This window comes from Pelodiscus sinensis, chromosome 14 (genome assembly GCF_052426305.1).
Source record: "Pelodiscus sinensis isolate ZL-2025 chromosome 14, ASM5242630v1, whole genome shotgun sequence".
Classification (NCBI taxonomy): domain Eukaryota; kingdom Metazoa; phylum Chordata; order Testudines; family Trionychidae; genus Pelodiscus; species Pelodiscus sinensis.
Genome location: NC_143065.1, coordinates 2,701,809 through 2,722,123, shown reverse-complemented (window position 1 = coordinate 2,722,123; position 20,315 = coordinate 2,701,809). Strand labels below are relative to the sequence as shown.

General features: G+C 43.8%; 1 protein-coding gene and 1 long non-coding RNA gene across 6 annotated transcripts in view; one reads left to right on the top strand and one right to left on the bottom strand.

Annotated features, from left to right (window-relative positions):
* TRPM1 (transient receptor potential cation channel subfamily M member 1) overlaps positions 1-20,315 on the top strand; it is an 81,778-nt gene that overhangs the window by 18,090 nt on the left and 43,373 nt on the right. For all 4 annotated transcript variants that reach the window (XM_075897710.2, XM_075897709.2, XM_089781885.1 and 1 more), the window contains 5 exons: positions 2,643-2,817; positions 6,348-6,471; positions 13,285-13,357; positions 14,503-14,603; positions 18,797-18,970. In XM_075897710.2, coding sequence (XP_075753825.1) covers positions 2,643-2,817; positions 6,348-6,471; positions 13,285-13,357; positions 14,503-14,603; positions 18,797-18,970 — 647 coding nt within the window. The remainder of the gene's footprint in view (positions 1-2,642; positions 2,818-6,347; positions 6,472-13,284; positions 13,358-14,502; positions 14,604-18,796; positions 18,971-20,315) is intronic.
* The window catches only part of LOC106732939 (uncharacterized), a 66,157-nt gene continuing 53,827 nt past the window's right edge, over positions 7,986-20,315 (bottom strand). Inside the window, exon 4 of one of the 2 annotated variants that reach the window (XR_012895864.2) lies at positions 7,986-10,281. This is a non-coding gene — a long non-coding RNA (uncharacterized LOC106732939). The remainder of the gene's footprint in view (positions 10,282-20,315) is intronic. The other variant, XR_012895865.2, reaches the window with a different exon arrangement.

Here is a 20,315-nt window from a genome sequence, read left to right as displayed (position 1 = left end):
TTCAGTGATCTTTAAAAAGCAGAAGAACATAGTAGAGTGTCAGGTAAAAGCTAAAGCATCTGTGTTGTCCATTAGCTATCCAAACATCCTGGCTGCACTTTTGTCTTCTGCAGATGTGCTGGGAATGCAAAGCATCTGTGTCAGGGAGAAGGAAATTTAGGGCCACAGAGGCAAGATGTGCTATGTAACTTATTTTTATACACTTCCGGAGTTTGAGTTGCTTCTTTTTTTATGTAATTGGTGATTGATCATTTCTCCATCTATAAAACAAAAGTCGGGAATCTGAAAAAGTACAGGAGGTAACAGCATGCTCTGTGGGAAGGCTCAGTCCTGTTACTAGTGGCCTCGTAATTTAAAAATTACATCACTCCAAGTGGCACTGTTTGGCACCCTTGCTGGATGTCTGAACAGGGATATGAATGGATTTAATGGGCATAAAATCTGAACCAGTCTCTGGGATCCCACCAGATCAGAGAGAGGATACTTGGGGGGCTTGAGCTACCGCAGTTCATCCAGTGCCTGTTCTGCAGAGAGAGTAATTAAATCTACAGGGCTGCTGATGTGGTACTTTTCACAGTCTCTCAGTTAACTTGTACAAAACGAGACAAACTCTTTATGAAAAGCTGATCGTTTTCCAGAATAAAGAACTTGTCCCCAATGCTCATGGTAGTGAAATCAGTCAATTTGCACCTAATGTTTTTTTTTTCCCCCTTGCATTTTTCTGAGTTGTATGCAATCATGTGACCAAGACTCCAGTGACCATGTGACTGTGGGCTTCCCTTTGTCATCCTATGCCTGGAGATCATAGTGAGGCAGGGACAGCAAAGGGTTGCTCAGCTGTCATCGCTTACATCGGCCAGTCATTTCAGCCTAATGATAAAAGAGCAAGTTCATGCTTCTAGCTAAAGAAAAAGCGTAACTGGATGCCATGCTGAGGACAACACGGTGTCAAAGTACCAAATGAGTCAAAAATAGGAAGGAGTGGATCCTTAAGGAATCCATTTTGAGGCACTTGGAAGAGAGGAAAGTGATCAGGAATAGTCAGCATGGATTCACAAAGGGAAAGTCATGCCTGACCAATCTGATTAGCTTCTATGATGAGGTAACTGGCTCTGTGGATATGGGAAAATCAGCGGATGTGATATACCTTTAGCAAGGCTTTTGATACGGTCTCCCACAATATTCTTGCCAGGAAGTTAAGGGAATGTGGATTGGATAAATGGACGGTAAGATGGATAGAAAGATGGCTAGAAGGCCGGGCCCAGCGGGTAGTGATCAACGGCTCAATGTCAGGATGGCGGTCGGTTTCTAGCAGAGTGCCCCAAGGTTCGGTTCCAGGACCGGTTTTGTTCAATATCTTTATTAATGACCTGGATGAGGGGATGGATTGCACCCTCAGCAAGTTTGCAGATGACACTAAGCTGGGGGGAAAGGTAAATACGCTCGAGGGCAAAGATAGGGTCCAGAGTGACTTAGGCAAATAGGAGGATTGGGCCACAAGAAATCTGATGAGGTTCAACAAGGACAAGTGCAGAGTCCTGCACTTGGGACAGAAGAATCCCAAGCATTGTTACAGGCTGGGGACCAACCAGCTAAGTAGCAGTTCTGCAGAAAAGGACCTGGGGGCTACAGTGGATGAGAAGCCAAGAAGGCTAATGGCATATTAGGGTGCTTTAGGAGGAGCATTGCCAGCAGATCCAGAGAAGTGATTATTCCCCTTCATTCGGTTCTGGTGAAGCCACATCTGGAGAATTGTGTCCAGTTCTGGGCCCCCCAACTACAAAAAGGATGTGGACGCATTGGAGAGGGTCCAGCGGAGGGCAACCAAAATGATTAGGGGCTGGAGCATATGACCTTTGAGAAGAGGCTGAAGGAGTTGGGTCTGTTTAGTCTGCAGAAGCGAAGAGTGAGGGGGGATTTGAGAGCAGCCTTCAACTTTCTGAAGGGAGGTTCCAAAGAGGATGGAGAGAGGCTGTTCTCGGTAGTGACAGATGGCAGAACAAGGAGCAATGGTCTCAAGTTGTGGTGGGAGAGGTCCGGGTTGGATATTAAGAACAATTATTTCACTAGGAGAGTGATGAAGCACTGGATGGGTTACCTAGGGAAGTAGTGGAGTCTTCCTCTCTAGAGATGTTTGTCTCGGTTTGACAAAGCCCTGGCTGGGTTGATTTAGTTGCGATTGGTCCTGCCTAGAGCAGGGGGCTGGACTTGATGACCTTCTGAGGTCTCTTCCAGCTCTATGATTCTATGAGACAAAACCCTTGAGCCATTAGAATATTAATTGGGGTAATAAGGCATTAGGGTTACTATAGCTGATCTAGTCGCAGATGGATTTTAACAAGATTCCCATGCAGTTGAGATTGCCAAACAGATCACCTACCACATGCGTGAATCAATAGAAGTAAGTAACAGGACCAAAGAATGTCAGCGGGGAGATGTTTTTCTTTCTTTCTTTTGGGGGTGTGCAGAAACATGGGAGAGATCTTTCAAGCCACCACCCAATCCTGCTCACCCTCCATTTCTTTTTCTGAAACTTCTCCACTGCCATTACACAGAATTCAGACACATGCACAGCATTCCACTCTTTGAAACAGAGCCAGTGCTGTTACTTGGGTTTAATGACACACCTCTTTGTTTTGCAGGGCTGGGACAAGGTGTGCCTGTGGTTGGGTTGATAGTGGAAGGAGGTCCCAATGTGATCTCTATCGTCCTGGAATGTCTGCGAGAAGAGCCCCCTCTGCCCATTGTGATCTGTGATGGCAGTGGCCGAGCATCTGACATTCTGTCTTTTGCACACAAATATTCTGAGGAAGGGGGGTAAGATTCTGGGGATCATTACCAAGGCCGTGGATGGTCCAGGGCATTGGGGAAGGGGGTGGTACGACTCATTTTGCCTCTGTGTTGCCCGTAGAGGTGATTGAAAACATTGAAATGTTGATACAAGCGGCCATTCAAGTTACAAACATGAGTTTTAGATACAAAAGGGATACAATTCTCACAAAAGCAGCGAGGAGTCCTGTAGCACCTTATAGACTAACTGCAGTGTAGGAGCATAAGCTTTCGTGGGCAAAGACCCACTTCGTCAGATGCATGTAGTGGAAATCTCCAGAGGCAGGTATAAATATGCAGGCCAGGATCAGGCTGGAGATGACAGTTAGTTGAAAGTGCCGGATATGCAGGCTTACTGCTCTGCCTCTGCCCCCTTCCTTGCGACCAACCTCCAACCCTTGGGAATGCCTAACAAAAGGACTAACAAAGCCTGGAGAAAGGAGGAAGCAGACCACTCGCCTCCAACACATACATTCACTCGCTCAGGGTATATTCGTTGTGCCCTCCTCCTAAATGGCAGGCAGATAAGTAGGCCCTCTGGCAAATTCAGCTACTGGCAGCTCAAGGCAGGCTAAGGGGGAAGGAGGTTCCTGCTGATGACATCAGCTGGCAGTGCCGGCTGACCGAAGCCTGGCAATGGCCAGCTAGACAGGCAGGTGTCAGGCCCGTGCGCCTGAACGTGCAGCGGTATTGTGGTGGGGCGCAATGCCAGTTAGCAAAGTTTTCTGGTTAACAGTGCCCCAGCTAACACTTTCACCAGAGTATGTTTGAGCTTCCAGGCTCCCCTTGACCAGAACTCCTTTGTTCTTCATCCACTTCCAAATACAATACTGCCCAGCAGCAAAACACAATACGCCCATTCCTTCTTCCCCAAATCCCATTCTGCCAGCTGTTCTGAAAAGCATATGCAGCATTTTAAAGTGAAATTAGCGGTCTTGTAAAATGCCCTCTGGAGGCTGAACTCCTTGGTTGGTCCTCACATAGAGGCACAGCATGTGTGGCAGTTGGGGCCATCACCTCTGTGGATGAAAAGATGGTTCAGGCTTCTTGCCATTCAGTTTTTGGCTCCTGTGTTGAGATTTTCAGAAATCCACATGGGAATCAGTTGTGGTATGGATCTCTTGAGAGTACTGATAACTCTTTCTATTAGTTTCATAACCCTATACTGTTGACAGAGAGATGTCGATTAGGCACGTCGAGATTGCTAATGAAGCAACGATTTAAATATCCCATGCTTCATTAGTATAAACATGGCCGCCGATTTTTTCGAAACAGCTTTTTCGAAAAAAAATTCAAAAAACAGCAGTCTAGACACAGATCTGTAGAAAATAAACCCTTTTTTTGACAGATCCTGTAAACCTCATTTTTTGAGGAATACAGGTCAAAAAAGGTTTATTTTCGACAGATCTGCATCTAGACTGCCATTTTTTTTCCAAAAAGCTGTTTCGAAAAAAAGTGGTGGCCATGTTTATGCTAATGAAGCACTGGATATTTAAATCCCTGCTTCATTAGCAGTTTCAATGTGCTTGATTTGCATCCCTCTGTTGACAGAGGGATGCAGTCTAGCTGTAGCCCCTGTGGGGAGGGAAGGAGCAGAGCACATGCTGGCCCAGAAGCCAGATGCGGTGCAGAGCCTCGGGGCTTCCCTACTACCCTTCAGGAAGCCGGCACTGGACCCAGTCTTGTTGGGGGTGGTGGGGAGGGATGGGCGCAATGCTGGATCGCCAGCATGGGCTGGGGTCAGAGTGGCATGGTAGGGGGTCAAGAAAACGGGCGAGTGGGTGACCCCGGGGTGTCCAGCACTGCTGGGGATGAGGTCCCGTGAGGGCCCATTGTGCCCTTGCCTTCCTGCCAGGGTGTAGAAGCAAGCTGGGGGTGTGAGCTCTTGGCGGAGGGAAGGGAGGTGAGGGAGAGAGACTGTGGTGCGGGGGTCTTGGCATGAGGGGGGGGGACACTTTCCTGGCTTTGTGCCCTAGTTGCTCCCATTGGCTGGCCAATGGCAGAGCAGGGAAAGCCTGCAGCCAGTGTGTCACTGTGCTGCCACTCCCCCAGCAAGGCGGAGAGGGGGGTGGGTGACAACTTTTCCTGCCAGACTGGCTCATGGAGAGAGGCAGAGCAAGTGACTCTGTGCTGGGAGAACAGTGCACGGAGCCACTTGCTCTGCTTCTCTCCACAAGCTGGGTGTGGTGTCATTTGCCCCGCCCCTGCTCCGCAGGCTGTGTGTGGGAGGAGGGGTGTTGAACCAGTGAAGGATGGTGGAGGGGGGCTCCTTGCACCCTGCTACAAGTACAGCTCCTGGCCCCACCGCTTGGGCAGCCCCAGGGGAGGCAGCGATCCACACGCACACGCACACGCACACGCACACTGCACACAAGTTCCAAGCAGGCTGCACTTCCTCCCTCCCTTTGCATGTACAGCAAGTGCTGGCGCAAGGGGAAGGGGCGTCAGGAGCAGCCTGTAGCGCATGCGAGTCACTCACGGAGCTGCTGTAAACAAGAACTGGTGACTGACTCTTGCAGGAGCAGGGAGAGGAGGAGAGGAGCACAGCTTGAGACTTCTGGGAGTCCATACTAGGGATGTTAAATATCGGTTAATTGAATAGTCGAGTAACCTCGTGAATTCTTATCGGCTAGTCGACTATTCTATAGTCCCAGCCAGTGTACTGCAGCCCCACTCCCGAGAAGACCCCTACCACTCTATCAGAGGCAGCAGCACAGGGTGCCAGGCTGGAGATGGTCCACAAGGGGAGCCTGTTTAAAAACCAGCTCCCCTTGAGGACCAGCTGCTTGTCACCCTGGGCTGCTGCCTCTGATAAAGAGGCAGCATTGTGGGATGGGAGCAGCCCCAATCCAGGTGGGATCTGAGCTCCTGGACCCGGTGCAAGCCAGAACTGAGCTGGGCTGCCTGCCCACCTGGCTCCTAATACACTTTAAATGGAGAGCCACAGTGGGGGTAGTTGCCAGTCCCGGCCTGAGCCAGGCTGTTGGCCACCCTGCTAAAAAATTAACTGGCAGGGAGAAGGAGGGAAATGCGTGTAGTCTATAACATTAACCTATAAGCTTTTGCTCATCAGTTAATTGATTAACCGACTATACTATTACACCCCTAGTTCATTACTATTACCTCCAGCTCCTGTGACTGGCCAGACACCATGACTCAGCAGAGTGCAGCTGCTCGAGACGTTTGAAAGGGCCCAACATGCAGGAGCCGCAGCTTGTTTTTGCTGCGCAGTAACCACCAGGCTGGAACAGCAGCGCGAGTTCTCCACTGTGTGGGGGAGAAGGGCTGAGTTCGAGCTACGGACTGCGCGTTCCACTCAAAATTGGTTCATGTGCCACTTGTAGCTCGCATGCCGTACGTTGCCAACCCCTGCCCTATATCACAAGAGAGGAAGATCCTGCATAAATAACATATTCTCAAAACAAAAAAAAATGGTCTACTGAAAAAAGTTGGGTTTTGTTTTACTGATGGAGTGTAATTTATATTATTTTAGGTATCTTCTCTTTTTTCCCCTTTAGGATAATAAGTGAATCTCTAAGGGACCAGCTTCTAGTTACCATTCAAAAAACTTTCAACTACAACCGGAACCAAGCCCACCAGCTGTTTGTCATTCTCATGGAGTGTATGAAAAAGAAGGAACTTGTAAGTGCCATAATGTTCATTCCCATATAGGTGACTCATGCTAGTATTGGGAGGTGCACTGTCTCCATAAGCCTCTTAATTTCTAAATGGGGTGCCCCCTCATGCCCACTCCCTGCCCCTCTAGGTGGCCCCCCACAGTCCTTCACAGCCACCAGTCACCACGGCATTCACAAATGTCTTAGCCTTCGTACAACCCTACCCTTTCTTTCAAATGCCATTTACATTGTATTACTATTTATCTTTCATTCACAGAATGCTGGAAATTTGCACAATGATTGACAAATATAGACTAAGGCAAGATAATTCCAAACAAGTTACAACTTAATGGCCAAATTCCTAGCCCAAACAGGTTACAAATTAATGGCTAAATTCTGCTCCTATTTAAGTGACTGAGACTGTTCTGATCAGAGGCGGATGAGAGTTTCGCGGGGCTCAGGGCAGCACAATTTCACAGGGCCCCCCTTTGGAGAATAGAAAAAAGGAACCTCCCCTGTGCCCACTCCTCCAGTAGTCCCACTCTGATCATGTGAGCCACCCCATCACAATCCCCCACCTCCTCCAGCAGCCGCCAGCCGGCCCACCGGGAAATTCCCGGTATCCCGCCTTGCCAGTCCACCCCTGGTGTTGGCGTGGGGCCTATTGAAGCGCGGGGCCTGGGGCAGCCGCCCCATTTGCCCTGCCCTATATCCGCTGCTGGTTCCGATGGACTTCAGTAAGACAGATTTGGGCCCTAAAATACACATTATGGGAGGATCAGATGCAGAAATAAAAGGAGGGAGGATTCTGAGAAGAAGTGATTTTAGTCTTTTGTGTTGCAGTCTTTTATAAGAGACTTGTCTTTTTTCAGTCCTGCAAATGAATGTTTAATGTCCTTAAGCCTGATCTATGCTTGTCATTACAGTATTATCCACATCATTGAGTCATATTCCTTCAGGTCTCATCAGGGGAGAAATTCACTAGTAAGGAAAATTGTCTAGGATTCATAAATGTATTCATCCATCAACAATCAATAGCACTTGTACTCATGGGGTTATAGTCTGTTGGTTTTAGCATACAATTAATGTTTCCACTTGGTTAATTGCAGCTGTGGATTTTTTTCATATTTTCATCCTATGAATATACTCTCCCTTGTGTCACAGGGTAGATTTCCAATTAATTCTTCCTGGTTACAAATCTGAAGCAGCCACTTTCAAACATCAATGACATTTTAACAGCTTTGTTTTTAACAGCAGTTTTAACTGGCTAAGTCTAGCTTTTCCCATTTCCATTATTGGGTTTTTTTCTTTTCTAGCTGTGGTTATTTTTAGAGGTGAGAGTGGAACTGAAATACCAAACCCTCTCTCCTAGCTACCTGCTGGTAACCAGATGTGCTACACTTTAAAAATACACATTTGGGGTATGTCTACACTACCCCGCTAGTTCGAACTAGGAGGGTAATGTAGGCATACCACACTTGCAAATGAAGCCCGGGATTTGAATTTCCCGGGCTTCATTTGCATAAGCGGGGAGCCGCCATTTTTAAAACCCCGCTGGTTCGAACCCTGTGCAGCGCGGCTACACGGGGCACGAACTAGGTAGTTCGAACTAGGCTTCCTAGTTCGAACTACCGTTACTCCTCATTTCACGAGTAACGGTAGTTCGAACTAGGAGGGTAGTGTAGACATACCCTATGGGAGGATCAGATGCAGAAGGTAGAGAAAAGTATGAAATTTGGGATAATTGACTTATCTCTGCTACACCTGATTCTGTGGCTAGTGTAGTGATGCCACATCTCCATGATGTTGACTGAGGGAAGGCAGTCAGGCAGAGCATTAGGTTGAAAGAGGTGCAGCTCTTTTCTTGCAGACAAAGAACATCTCCTCTCCCTTTACAATGGCAAAGTCTGTATTTATCTCCTCTATTTGTTCTTCCAAAATGCCTCCTGTTTCATATGCCTAAGTATGCCGATCCCTGCTTGCAGGGGGATGTGGGACCTGAATTCTGGTGCTTGCATGTTTAACACTTGTCCAACAGACACTAAGGGTGGGTTTATGCGGCAAGCAAAGGTGAGACTGTAGCCAAGTGGGTCTATCCATGGTAGTTTGGACCTAGCTAGCACAAGTAACAGTACTAAGGAAGACATGGCAGGCGACACAGGCTTCAACATCAGCTAACAATCCAAGTAGTACTAGGGTCCATGGCAGGCTTGTACTAGGACAGCAAACCCATACTGCCACATTTTCACTACTCTTGGCACTGTGCTAGTTAGACTGAAGTTAGCATCGGTATGTCTGCCTGCCTTTGTGATTAAAACATACCGTGCTTTTTGGGAAGAGGATTGTGAGCCACATTTTCTGTATCTGTTCATTTCGGTGGGGAATTTTTTGCCTGCATCAGTCTCAGGTATCAGACACCCAATCAATGGGTTGCCCTGTGTCCCTTTCAGGGAAGTCAGCAACTAATTGACCTGTGACAGGCTCTGCAAAGGAGAACAAGCCAGTCCAGATCCACCTTTGAGCAGTTATTTTGTGGGTGGCTGTTAACTAGCTTAATGGTCACTTGGGCCTTAAAAGAGGGTGGAGAGAAATCTGGTAGTTGAAATTACAGGGAAGAGCCAGGCTCATGAGACAGGACTTGAGCCAGGGCCTGCAGAGGAACAAGTATGCCAGGGGAAGAAACCTGAGGCCAATTCTCCACCCTAGCGCTCAGAAAAAGCCAAGAATAAGCAGTAAGGCTCAGTGAGTGTTCCGAAATATGGAAGTGAAGGACTAGTCAACTATCCAATAAGCAAATGCTTAACAGATAGTCGAAATGCTAGTGGATTAGTCACTTCCTGCCCCTCCCCCCCACTTGCTACCTCCATCAGAAAGAGGTAGCAAGGGGGGGAAGAGGAGGAGATAGTTCAAAGGGGCAGCACCACTTGAAGCTTGAGGCCAGACCCTGGGCTCCATATGGTGCTGCTGCTTTGAAACGCCGTGTGCAGCCCAGGGCCAGCTGGGTTTTCCCCAGGCTTCATGCAGCATTTCAAAATGGCAGCGCCATGTGGAGCCCAGGATTAGCTGGAGACTCCCCCACTGACGTTGGCCTCCATGTGGGACTGCCACTTGAAATGCTGCGGGGAGCCCAGTGTCAGGATGCAGGTGACATTTCAAAGTGGCAGCGCCGCATGGAGCCTAGGATCAGCTACACTTCAAGGGCAGAATCGCCCTATTGACTAATCGAATAGTCGATGCATCGACTATTCGATTAGTCGATTAGTCACTATTTGACATCCTTAGTCAGAGAGGTCTAAAGGGCAGAAAATCCTTTTAATCTTCATTCCCTAGATTTTTATGCTGCTTAGTTCTGAAACCCTAGTGTGTTAAATAAATGCCAAATCTTGTGATTCTTATGCAATTTGTGCTCAATCCTTACTCTGAACACTGAACAGAAACTGGGGCAAGCTTCTCTAAAAATACAGCCCCAAGCAAATGCTATTCAATGTAGTGATTTTTCACTGGAGAGGAAGCAAGCTCTAGCAGTTCAAAGAACTATACTGGGACTCAGAAAACCTGGGTTCAGTTCCAGCTCTACTATACTATTATTTATTTGCATTAGGGTAACATTTAGGAACCTTAGTTGTGGACGAGGGTCTTATTGTGCTTCATCTATTGTACATACACATAACAAGAAACATGATCCCTGCCTCGGGGAACTCACAATCTAGCAGATGCCCTGTTTGACTTGGATGAATTGCTTTCTCTGTGCTTCAGTCTCCATCTGTAAAATGGAAACAATGGAAACTTCTCGTCCAGTTGCTTTCCTTTCCTTGTCTGTTTAGATTGCAGTCTCCTAGAAACAGGGACAATTTCTTATTAGACGTAAGTACAGCACCTAGAATAACGTGACCCCAATCGTATTTGAAGTCTCTAGGAGCTATTATAATATTAATTCCAATAATTGTTAGACTGTTATTTTAATAATGCATAATAATCACTAATGCATAAAATTATTTACCAGATTATTCTTCCAGTTTAGTTATTTTTATTGAGCAGTCATTTAGAAACAAAAATCATTGCATTTTCCTTACAGTATATAGAAGTACTTTTCAGAAGGCTGATATGAATAGATTAAATCTTACTCTAATACTCAAAAGCAAAACATCTTTAGATATTCTGGGGTAACATAAAAATGATACAGAGCAAACGACATTTACAGGTGTAAGGCTCTCCAGTCCAAGCATCTGTGACATACTGTAGGATACCTGTAGGATAATTGAAAACCAGATACTTATATCCATTTTGCACTCCAGTTCACTGCCACAGAAGTAGTATTTCCTAACTGAGCATGACATTTATTAGTACTTGAAGCACTGACTATAAGGAAGTCAGTATTCCTAGATCCCTTCATCAAATTTCCTTTTCAAAAAGTTTGCACATCAAGTTTGAACAGAATGTGTCACCTTATTGTTTTACTGTAAATGTGTTTAATAAAGTACATTATAAAGCATATTATTCTTTCTCAGTTCAGCCCTGCAAAATCCTATGCACTCTGGCCCTGATCCAGAAAAGCACTCACACATATGTTTAACTTCCCATTGACTTCAATGGACTGCGCTTGGACTTAAGTGTTTGGCTGGATCAAGGCCAGAATGCTAAGCATCTGGCAGGTTTCAGTCCTCTGTTTGCAATGAGGTATCTTAATGATGCTAAGCTGATACAGTCAGAAGAAATCTTGCCTTTCTTATAGTGCTTATAATGCCAACCAGAACCCAGAAGGGCAGAGACACAAATATGAAAATAACGGGGCAAAAATTAAATATGCTTTTTTCCCAAACTTTTTTCTTGTTTGGTGAAGTTCTGGTTAAGGTTCCAATTGGTTCTTGTTTTAGCCACTTATCCCTTTGAAAAAGGGCTGTGAACAACTGCCTTGGCAGGGCTTTGTGGGAACATAAGAAGTGTACTCTGTGAGCCTACAAAGGCTCAGTGCACCCCAGAGGAGGTGAGGAGATCCAGCGAGGAGAGAGTTCTTGGTTTGAAGTGAGATAGCGAGCAATTCCATCCAAAGAGTGTACTCTCCACTCACACATTTTGGTTCGGAATTGTGCCGCCACAGGCAAATCCCTCCTGGAACTCTCCACCGTCCCCAACCTAGGTCACTGAAGGCATGTGGCAGTCACACCCATACCTACCTGCTTGGGGAAACAGAAGGTTATTTTGAGACGAGAAGCATAGGAAAGCACATTTGAAGAAGACCTTCCCAAGGAACTTGCTTTATTACGACACTCTTTTCCACTTTCAAGTCAGTAGTAGATTTCATTGAGTAGACAGAGTTGACCAGAACCTTGCCTTCATCAAATTATTTGGAATTAAAAAATGTCAAATCATGGGAAGCTTCATTCACAGAATAAAACTCAGAGGCTGCGTCTAGACTGGCATGATTTTGTGGAAATACTTTTAATGGAAAAGTTTTTCCATTAAAAGTATTTCCGCAAAAGAGTGTCTAGATTGGCACGGATGCTTTTGCGCAAAAGCATCCATGCCCAATATAGACGCGCTTTTGCGCAAGAAAGCTCCGATGGCCATTTTAGCCATCGGGCTTTCTTGCGCAAAAAATTAAGGTACCTGTCTACACTGGCCCTCTTGCGCAAGTATTCTTGCGCAAGAGGGCTTATCCCTGAGTGGGAGCATCAAAGTATTTGCGCAAGAAGCACTGAATTCTTACATTAGAACATCAGTGCTCTTGTGAAAATTCAAGCGGCCAGTGTAGACAGCTGGCAAGTTTTTGGGCAAAAGCAGGCACTTTTGCGCAAAATCTTGCCAGTCTAGACGCACCCAGACAGTAAATTGATTGAGGAGAGGGTGACTCAAGGATTCAGGTAAGACTGGCTGAACAGAGTGGTTATGTGCTTGACAGAGCAAGTCTCTTACCCTGAATGATTCTTTGATCATTCTGCTTACTTCCCTATAATAGATGTAACTTTTCCTTTTCCTCAATGTCATTATACCAAACATGTTTTTTCCTATGTACAAAATTGATACCAGTTACTGAAAGTTGAAGGAATTTCCAATCCTAAAGGTTGACACTTTTTTACGCAATAAAAGGATACTTGTGGATGGAGAGGTCTGGAAACACTGTGTCTGCTGTTGTGGAATTATCATCTTTTAAACGTTCGCGTATTAGATTATCTGTTGGAATCCTACATTACATTGTTTTTCTTTCTGTTCTTTTTTTAAATGCAGAGCTTCATCTCAGTTTCTTAAAGGCAGTAACTATTTTTTACAATTTTATAGCTATTAATAAGCAACTGAACCAAACATCAATACTAATATCTAGTCTTGTATTACAAGATATTTTCTCCAAGGTTCATTTAGGATTGTATTTTTTTCCAATGTATTATTTAACTCACATCTCAAACTTGTTTGAATGCTAACTTCAGTCACAGAAATTTCATAATGGTTATTTCAGGTATTAATAGGCAATTCATAATACTGTAAAATACTAGAAATGGTTAGAAAACCATACAAAATTGGCACAATTTTGTCTTGTGTTTTTTGTCAAAATCTGAGATGTCAGTGAAAAAATTTCACCAAAATTTAATTTTTTTAACACGTTATATGGTTAGTCAAAGAATAGAATAAAGATATAAAAGTTTCATTCTTTTTTATTTATCAAAATTAGACATTTCAATTAAAATATAACAGAAATTGCAAATATAAAAAATTTTCACACAATATAGGAAATTTGTAATTTATCTGCTCTTTTTTTCTCTCCCATCTCTTCCAATATTTTATCTTTCTTTCATTTGTTCTAAGTTATGTTCCTGAGTGTGTTTGGTTTTACTCTCTTCTTTAGATAACTGTGTTCCGTATGGGTTCTGAGGGGCAACAGGACATTGAAATGTCTATTTTAACTGCTCTACTTAAAGGTGAGTGTTTACGCTGGCAACAAATAACGATGAACAAACCAACTGGAAAACCAAAAATATAAATTCACACTCCCATCTCTGTGTCCTTTTTTTTTTTCTTTTTTCTTTTTTTTTTCTCTTCAGGATGGGGAAGTGAGTTGTAGCTCACGAAAGCTTTTGCTCTAATACCCTAATAAATGTGTTAGTCTTTAAAATGCCATTGGACTCTTTGTTGTTTTTGCTGAAACAGACTAACAGGGCGACCTCTCTGACACTTGCTCTGTGTGGGTCATTCAAAATGCCAAAGCTTCTGACTGTTCTGTTCTTATCAGTTCAGATGAGTAACCTCAAAGCATTTGGTGTCTGATAAAAGATGAGCCCAAAATGTAAGGTCGAGATGCATACTTTTTCATAGCTTTCCCCTAAAGTTGCCACAGCTTCCTTCTTCCACTTAGACTCGAAACGCCAGAAGAACAGCCTTTCTTGTTTGGTTTAAAAATTATGTCAGGGTGTAGGATGTAAATCAAACAGGTAATAAAAAGGATGGCGGATGATATGGTGATGGCGAATGAGCTGGGTTAAGGGATGCAGCCAACTCCCCTTTGCTGTATTATTTCCAGATATTCTATTGTGTTTGTCTGGGTTTTGTGGTTTTTAAAGTAAATCTTTGTAAAGAAGGTAATGTTGGTTGCACTGTTAGCTGAATTCCAAAGCACGTTCTCAGCCATACCGCTCTTACCACAAAGATGTTTGTTTGTGAGCTCATCTGAACTTTCTGAGATTATTCTATCACTGCTGACAATTATTCTTGAATGTTCAAACTGCATCATGTTGTTTAAACAACATATATAGAGCTTGATAGCGTATCGCTGATGTTGATGGATGCGCCAAATCTAATACCCTTGCTAAAATAAGTAAGGGACTAAAGTCAATTTCTGTGAACAGCAAGGAGCAAGGGAGAACTTTACTATTCTCAATTTTGAAAGGATTATTGGGCTGAATCTTTAATTGGTGTAAAACATCATAGCTCCATTCATTTCAACACCATTGCTTGCATTTACACCAGCTGAAGATCTGAGCTAACTCCCCAAGAATTAAATTACAGTGATGACCACACACTCATTATATACATGAAAAGGAAATGCCAGATACTTTTGTTTGCTTAGGTACCAACGCATCTGCACCAGATCAGCTGAGCTTGGCATTGGCCTGGAACCGTGTGGACATTGCACGAAGCCAAATCTTTGTCTTTGGGCATCACTGGCCGGTAAGGTTGTTTTTCCTAGACAGATTATTTAGCAATAATTTTAAATTAAGTGGCAAATAATCCCTTCCTTTGATTTGCTTGGCAATGACATTAATGCTGAATTCTTTGGTCTGATAATGGTCTGATCTGGGCTATTCCATATGGACAGCTCATCAGAAAACACTACTAGTCTGTTTGCAAAAAGTTATTAACAACAAAACTTGTGTGTTTTTGAAATGAAAAATAGCAGATGGATTCTTCTGAGATGTCTCTTCATTCTCTGAATTTCTTGTCTCAAAAGCAGGTGGGTCTGACTGATGCTGAGGGCATGTCTACACTAGAAACTTAAGTCAACCTATGTTAGATCAATTTACAGCCACTGCAGTAATCATGCCTCCTTCTGCAGGTGGTGTGTGCCCACCCCAAGAGCGTTTCCATAATCTTAAGAGGAGTACTATGGAGAGGTGAAAGCCTGGGCTTTCAGCTCCTCAGACTAGCTGCTCCCCGAGCTCTCAAGTTCTCCCCTCCCCATTCCCCACTGCTGGTAGCGAGACTGTCCCCCTAAGGCTATGTCTACACTACAAGGTTTTTGCACAAAAATGGCTGTTTTCGCACAAAAAACGGTGAAGCGTCCACACCTCAAGCCTGTTTTTGCAAAAAAAAAAAAAAATACAGTAAATCGACAGGACAGAGGGCTTTTGCCAGTAGAGTTCTTTCTCTCCCCACGAGGAATAACTCCTTTTTGTGCTACAGATCTTGCACAAAAAGGCAAGTGTGGATGCTCTACAGGGGTTTTTGTGCAGAAAGAGCCTATCAGAAAAAGTACAGGTGCTCTGATAGCCATTCACAGAATAGCCATCAGAGCTTTCTTGTTCAAGAGGACCCATGCAGTGTGGACGCTCTCTTGAGCAAAAACACATCGCTTTTGTGGCATGGACGTGCTTTTGCACAAGAAGCTTTTGCAGAAGATCTGCTCCACAAAAACGTTTCTTGCACAAAAACGCTGCAGTGTAGACAAAGCCTAAGGCTCCCAGGAAGGAGCGCCAAGGCCAGGTGGCTTCTGGGCTCCCAGAGAGCCTCAGTGCAGCTAGACTCCCAGCCTGGAGCCTTTGGGGTCCCCACAGAGAGTCAGGAGCCTCTGGGCAGCAGCTGAGCTCCAAACAGGGTGGGCAGCTGGGGCAGACAGCCATGCTTTACCTGGAGTCCTCCATATGGGCCATGACAGTAGCTCAGCTTCCCACATGGAGCCTAGAATTGCTAAGAATGACTGCCAGCAGCCAATGTAAGTAGCACAGCGTCTACACAGAAATGGCATCATCCTAACTCTCCTAATGTAAGCCCTATGCCTCTTGTGACCATGGAGTTGTTATGTTGGCTTCATAGGGCACATACATGAGTGGGAGTGAACCTGTAGTGTGTACACTGACGTAATTAGCTTCATGTGAGCTGCCTTACGTCAGCCTAACACCGTAGAATCGACCAGGCCTCAGCAGTATCAGTCATAACACCCATGGTGAGCTGAATGTTCTAGCCATACTTAACTAGTGCTCAGGCGGCAAGCAGAGAGTTAGACATCTGGCCTAATCCACTACACAGAAAGGCTTGAAAATACAAAGGCACTTAGGAGACTCCTTTGACAATGCCAGTTTGAATTAATGGGACAAAATCATGAGCAGGAGGATACCAGTGCTGAATATGAGGCCCTTAATTGTGCAGGATCATGCAAAATGAAAGTTTGGGTGAAATTTCAGAAGTGCCTAAGGCATTGGAATGGGTCTTGTGACCCAAACTGTGATACTATTGAAGTTAATAGTAAAGCTCCCATTGACTTCAGTGGAAGAAGATCAGACACTTAAGAACTTTGGAAATTTCTACCCCTAGCATCATACTTAAAAACCAACAACCTGTTAAGCCAGTTTGACTCATTATGGTGATGCATTTTGCTTTATTAGATGAGACATCTGGTGTCAAACTATTACAATGTGTTCTGAGAAACCATGATGAAATAGGCCATAACAGTTAAGTAAGGTTCCTTTTTTTAATTAGTGTCTTTCTTCAATTTATGTACAATAAAATGGCCACTTTACATCTACTACACTATGTATTTTTCATTGAAGTTTGTTTCATTTCAGAACTAGATAAATTCATGGAGGTTAGGTCCATCAATACTTATTAGCCAGAATGGGTAGAAATGGTGTCCCTAGCCTCTGTTTGTTAGGGGCTGGAAATGGATGACAGAAGAGGGATCACTCGATGATTACTTGTTCTGTTCACTCCCTCTGGGGCATCTGGCATTGGCCACTGTTAGCAGACAGGATACTGAGCTAGGTGGGCCTTTGGTCTGAGCCCGTATGGCTGTTCTTATGTTCTTATTTAGAAACCTCAGCCATTAAAAATCTAACCAATACACTTTTGTGTACACATTATTTTCTTCTTTCTGTGATAGCAGTGTAATGTTTCCAATGTTCATGGTCCATTAGAAACATATTTATAAAGAGGATTTAGGGATCCTAAACAATATAAGGTATTATTATAAATCCATTTATTCAGAGGATATGTTCCAAACTCCATATTATTGTGTTTAGATTCAAAAATACCAACTGGCAAACAAAACCTATTGCTGCTTTGTCCTTTTTAATCTTTGTACTCTTCAACGGTTTGTGGAAATTGCATGAGCCAATTGCAATTCATTGTCGTTTCAAGTTCATGGCGAGAACAGGACTTAAATTGCAAAAATAAACATTCCTAAGAAGTGCTAGTCACAGAATACTTATGCAAACACATCCCAATACCAACTGGTACCAGCACGTCCTGATATTAAGGATGGTAAAAAAGCATTACCCAGTGATAACAGGCACACACTAACCCTTTCTAAAAGATAAGGTCAGAATAAAAGTACATAATAGAGATGTTTTGATTGAGCCAACATGTACTAGCCATGTCAGGGGGCAGTAACTACAGTAATTACAATAACAACGTCAGAGAGGCAGTACTAACTTGTTTGTATCAAGGTATAACAATGTATCTCAAAGGAAGTATATTTGTCTGGCCAAGGGAGGAAGGGAAAGTTTCGCCATTCACTGACCTGGTCCATTGCTACAAGCATACCTGCAGAATCATAGTGTCAGTACTGGGCTTCATCCACACTACATCTATGTGGATGCCTTTGTCCCTTAATGGATCTTGTGGTGATTCGCTCAAGGTCTGCCATGCCAGCTGTCTGCGCAGGGATGGGGTAGCACACTAAGAGAACATACATGCAGCCAAACATCTGTCAATATCTAAGCACAGCCTAGTTCTAGCCTCAAGCATGACTTCCTCCCTACTCCCAAGAACACAGGTTAAAATAGAGAATGATATAGTAGAGAATAGGCATGTTTGAAGAGACCTGAACATAATCCTGATCTTAGAATGTAAATGTGCCACTTAGGTGCCATCTTCTGGCTTTATCCTTAGCCTGAACAACTATATGGAGGTCAACTGATGGCCATATGGCATTCTTATTAAGCCGGTCCCTTCTGTTCCTTGTCTGCATGTTGCTTTTACTTTGACATTCCACTATTTTCCTACATATGTTTAAACAGAGGAAAGAAGGTGAAGTATCAGGCATCATACCATACTTTTCAGTTGTACCTTATCTTGAGACATCCACTTGCATCCCAGACTTACCTACTTACTACAACAATCTGTGGTTGGCCCACTTTTTGGATATTGTTACTCATATGAGAAATAAAGAATCGTGTTAATGGTTATGGAATGGGGTATTTGCACTCAGGCAATGAATCTCTGCATTAATTGAAGTGGGTATTCTTCATTTTGGATCTTTCTTGCACACTGTGTCCCAATGTGGGCCTTGATGTTGTTAAAAGATTTGCCACTACAGATAAGAATAGTTGAAAAGGCAACACCCAATACAGTGAATTCTCTGCCTAGTCTATTTTCTTCTTTATATGCTACTCTGTGCTCCTGGGTCAGTCATAAGCAGCTGGTATCACACCTGGGATTCCTAGAACTGTGTTTGTGGATAGCTAGATAGATGGCCACCAAAGGGGAACAGCATGCCACACCGAGTGAGGGTAGGTGACACACAGCACCACTGTAAAGGAGAGTGGTAGTATTGGATTCAATAGATGAACATTCCATTGATGTACAATCCTCCAGTTGCCTAAACAACTAATTATATTACCTTAATATTTGTGCCTTATTAAATATAGCCTTTAGGAAGCCTTACAGCAACGGATGGCACAGCAGCTGAAAAGGAAAAGAAATCCCCATCAGCTCAAACTAAAGCAGCCAGAGGGAAAGGAAAAGGGAAAAAAAAGGGAGGGAAAGCGAAAGAAGAGCCAGAAGAAGAAACAGATCCACGGAAGATAGAACTACTAAACTGGGTAAAATGAAAGTGTCATCTTTCTTCCAGTTGCTGCTATGTTCTTTGTTTTGTTTGACTTCTCCCACTAATCTGTTCTTCTAAGTTTACATGTGTGCGCACACACCCTGCCTACCCCAAACATAAATCAGAGAATGAACTATTTCAACAGAACTAGTTCTTAGTTCTTCAAAGTCCTTATAAAAGTGATGCAAACAGACACATTAAACCCACATGGGATTAAAAGTGTATATTGTCACTTCTCTCTGAGGATTGTAAATTGAATGGATGTTGCTTATGTGGGTTGTTACAGTACAAAACACTCTTTATGTTCATTCTTTTTAAATTTAACCTGATGCCATCACACACAGCAAGCAAACCTCCCTCTTATAATGTGTCATTTCCCTTGGTTTAGCTATAAGATACCAAATAAAAAGTTACAATCATGCTCCAGAAGACTGGAAAAGGGCAAATATTGTGCCCATCTATAAAAAGGGGAATAAGAACAACCCAGGAAACTACAGTTTAACGTCTGTCCCAGGGAAGATAATGGAGCAGGTAATTAAGGAAATCATATGCAAACACTTGGAAGGTAATAAAGTGATAGGGAATAGCCAGCATGGGTTTATGAAGAACAAGTCATGCCAAACTAATCTGATAGCTTTCTTTGATAGGATAACGAGCCTTGTGGATAAGGGAGAAGCGGTGGATGTCATACACCTAGACTTTAGTAAGGCATTTGATACGGTCTCGCATGATATTCTTATTGATAAACTAGGCAAATATAACTTAGATAGGGCCACGATAAGGTGGGTGCATAATTGGCTGGATAACCGTAGTCAGAGAGTTGTTGTTAATGGTGCTAAATCCTGCTGGAAAGGGATAACAAGTGGAGTTCCGCAAGGGTCTGTTTTGGGACCCGTACTGTTCAATATCTTCATCAATGATGTAGATATTGGGATAGAGAGTACGCTTATTAAGTTTGCAGATGATACCAAACTGGGTGGCGTTGCAACTTCTTTGGAGGATAGGGACATAATTCAAAATGACCGTAGCAAGTTAGAGAAATGGTCAGAGGTAAACAGGATGAGGTTTAATAAAGAGAAATGCAAAGTGCTCCACTTAGGAAGGAACAATCAGTTCCATACATACAAGATGGAAAGCGACTGTCTAGGAAGGAGCATGGCGGAAAGGGATCTGGGGGTCATAGTGGACCACAAGTTGAATATGAGTCAACAGTGTGATGCTGTTGCAAAAAAAGCAAATATGATTCTAGGTTGTATCAACAGTTGTGTTGTAAGCAAAACTCGTGAAGTCATTCTGCCTCTCTACTCTGCACTAGTTAGGCCTCAGCTGGAGTACTGTGT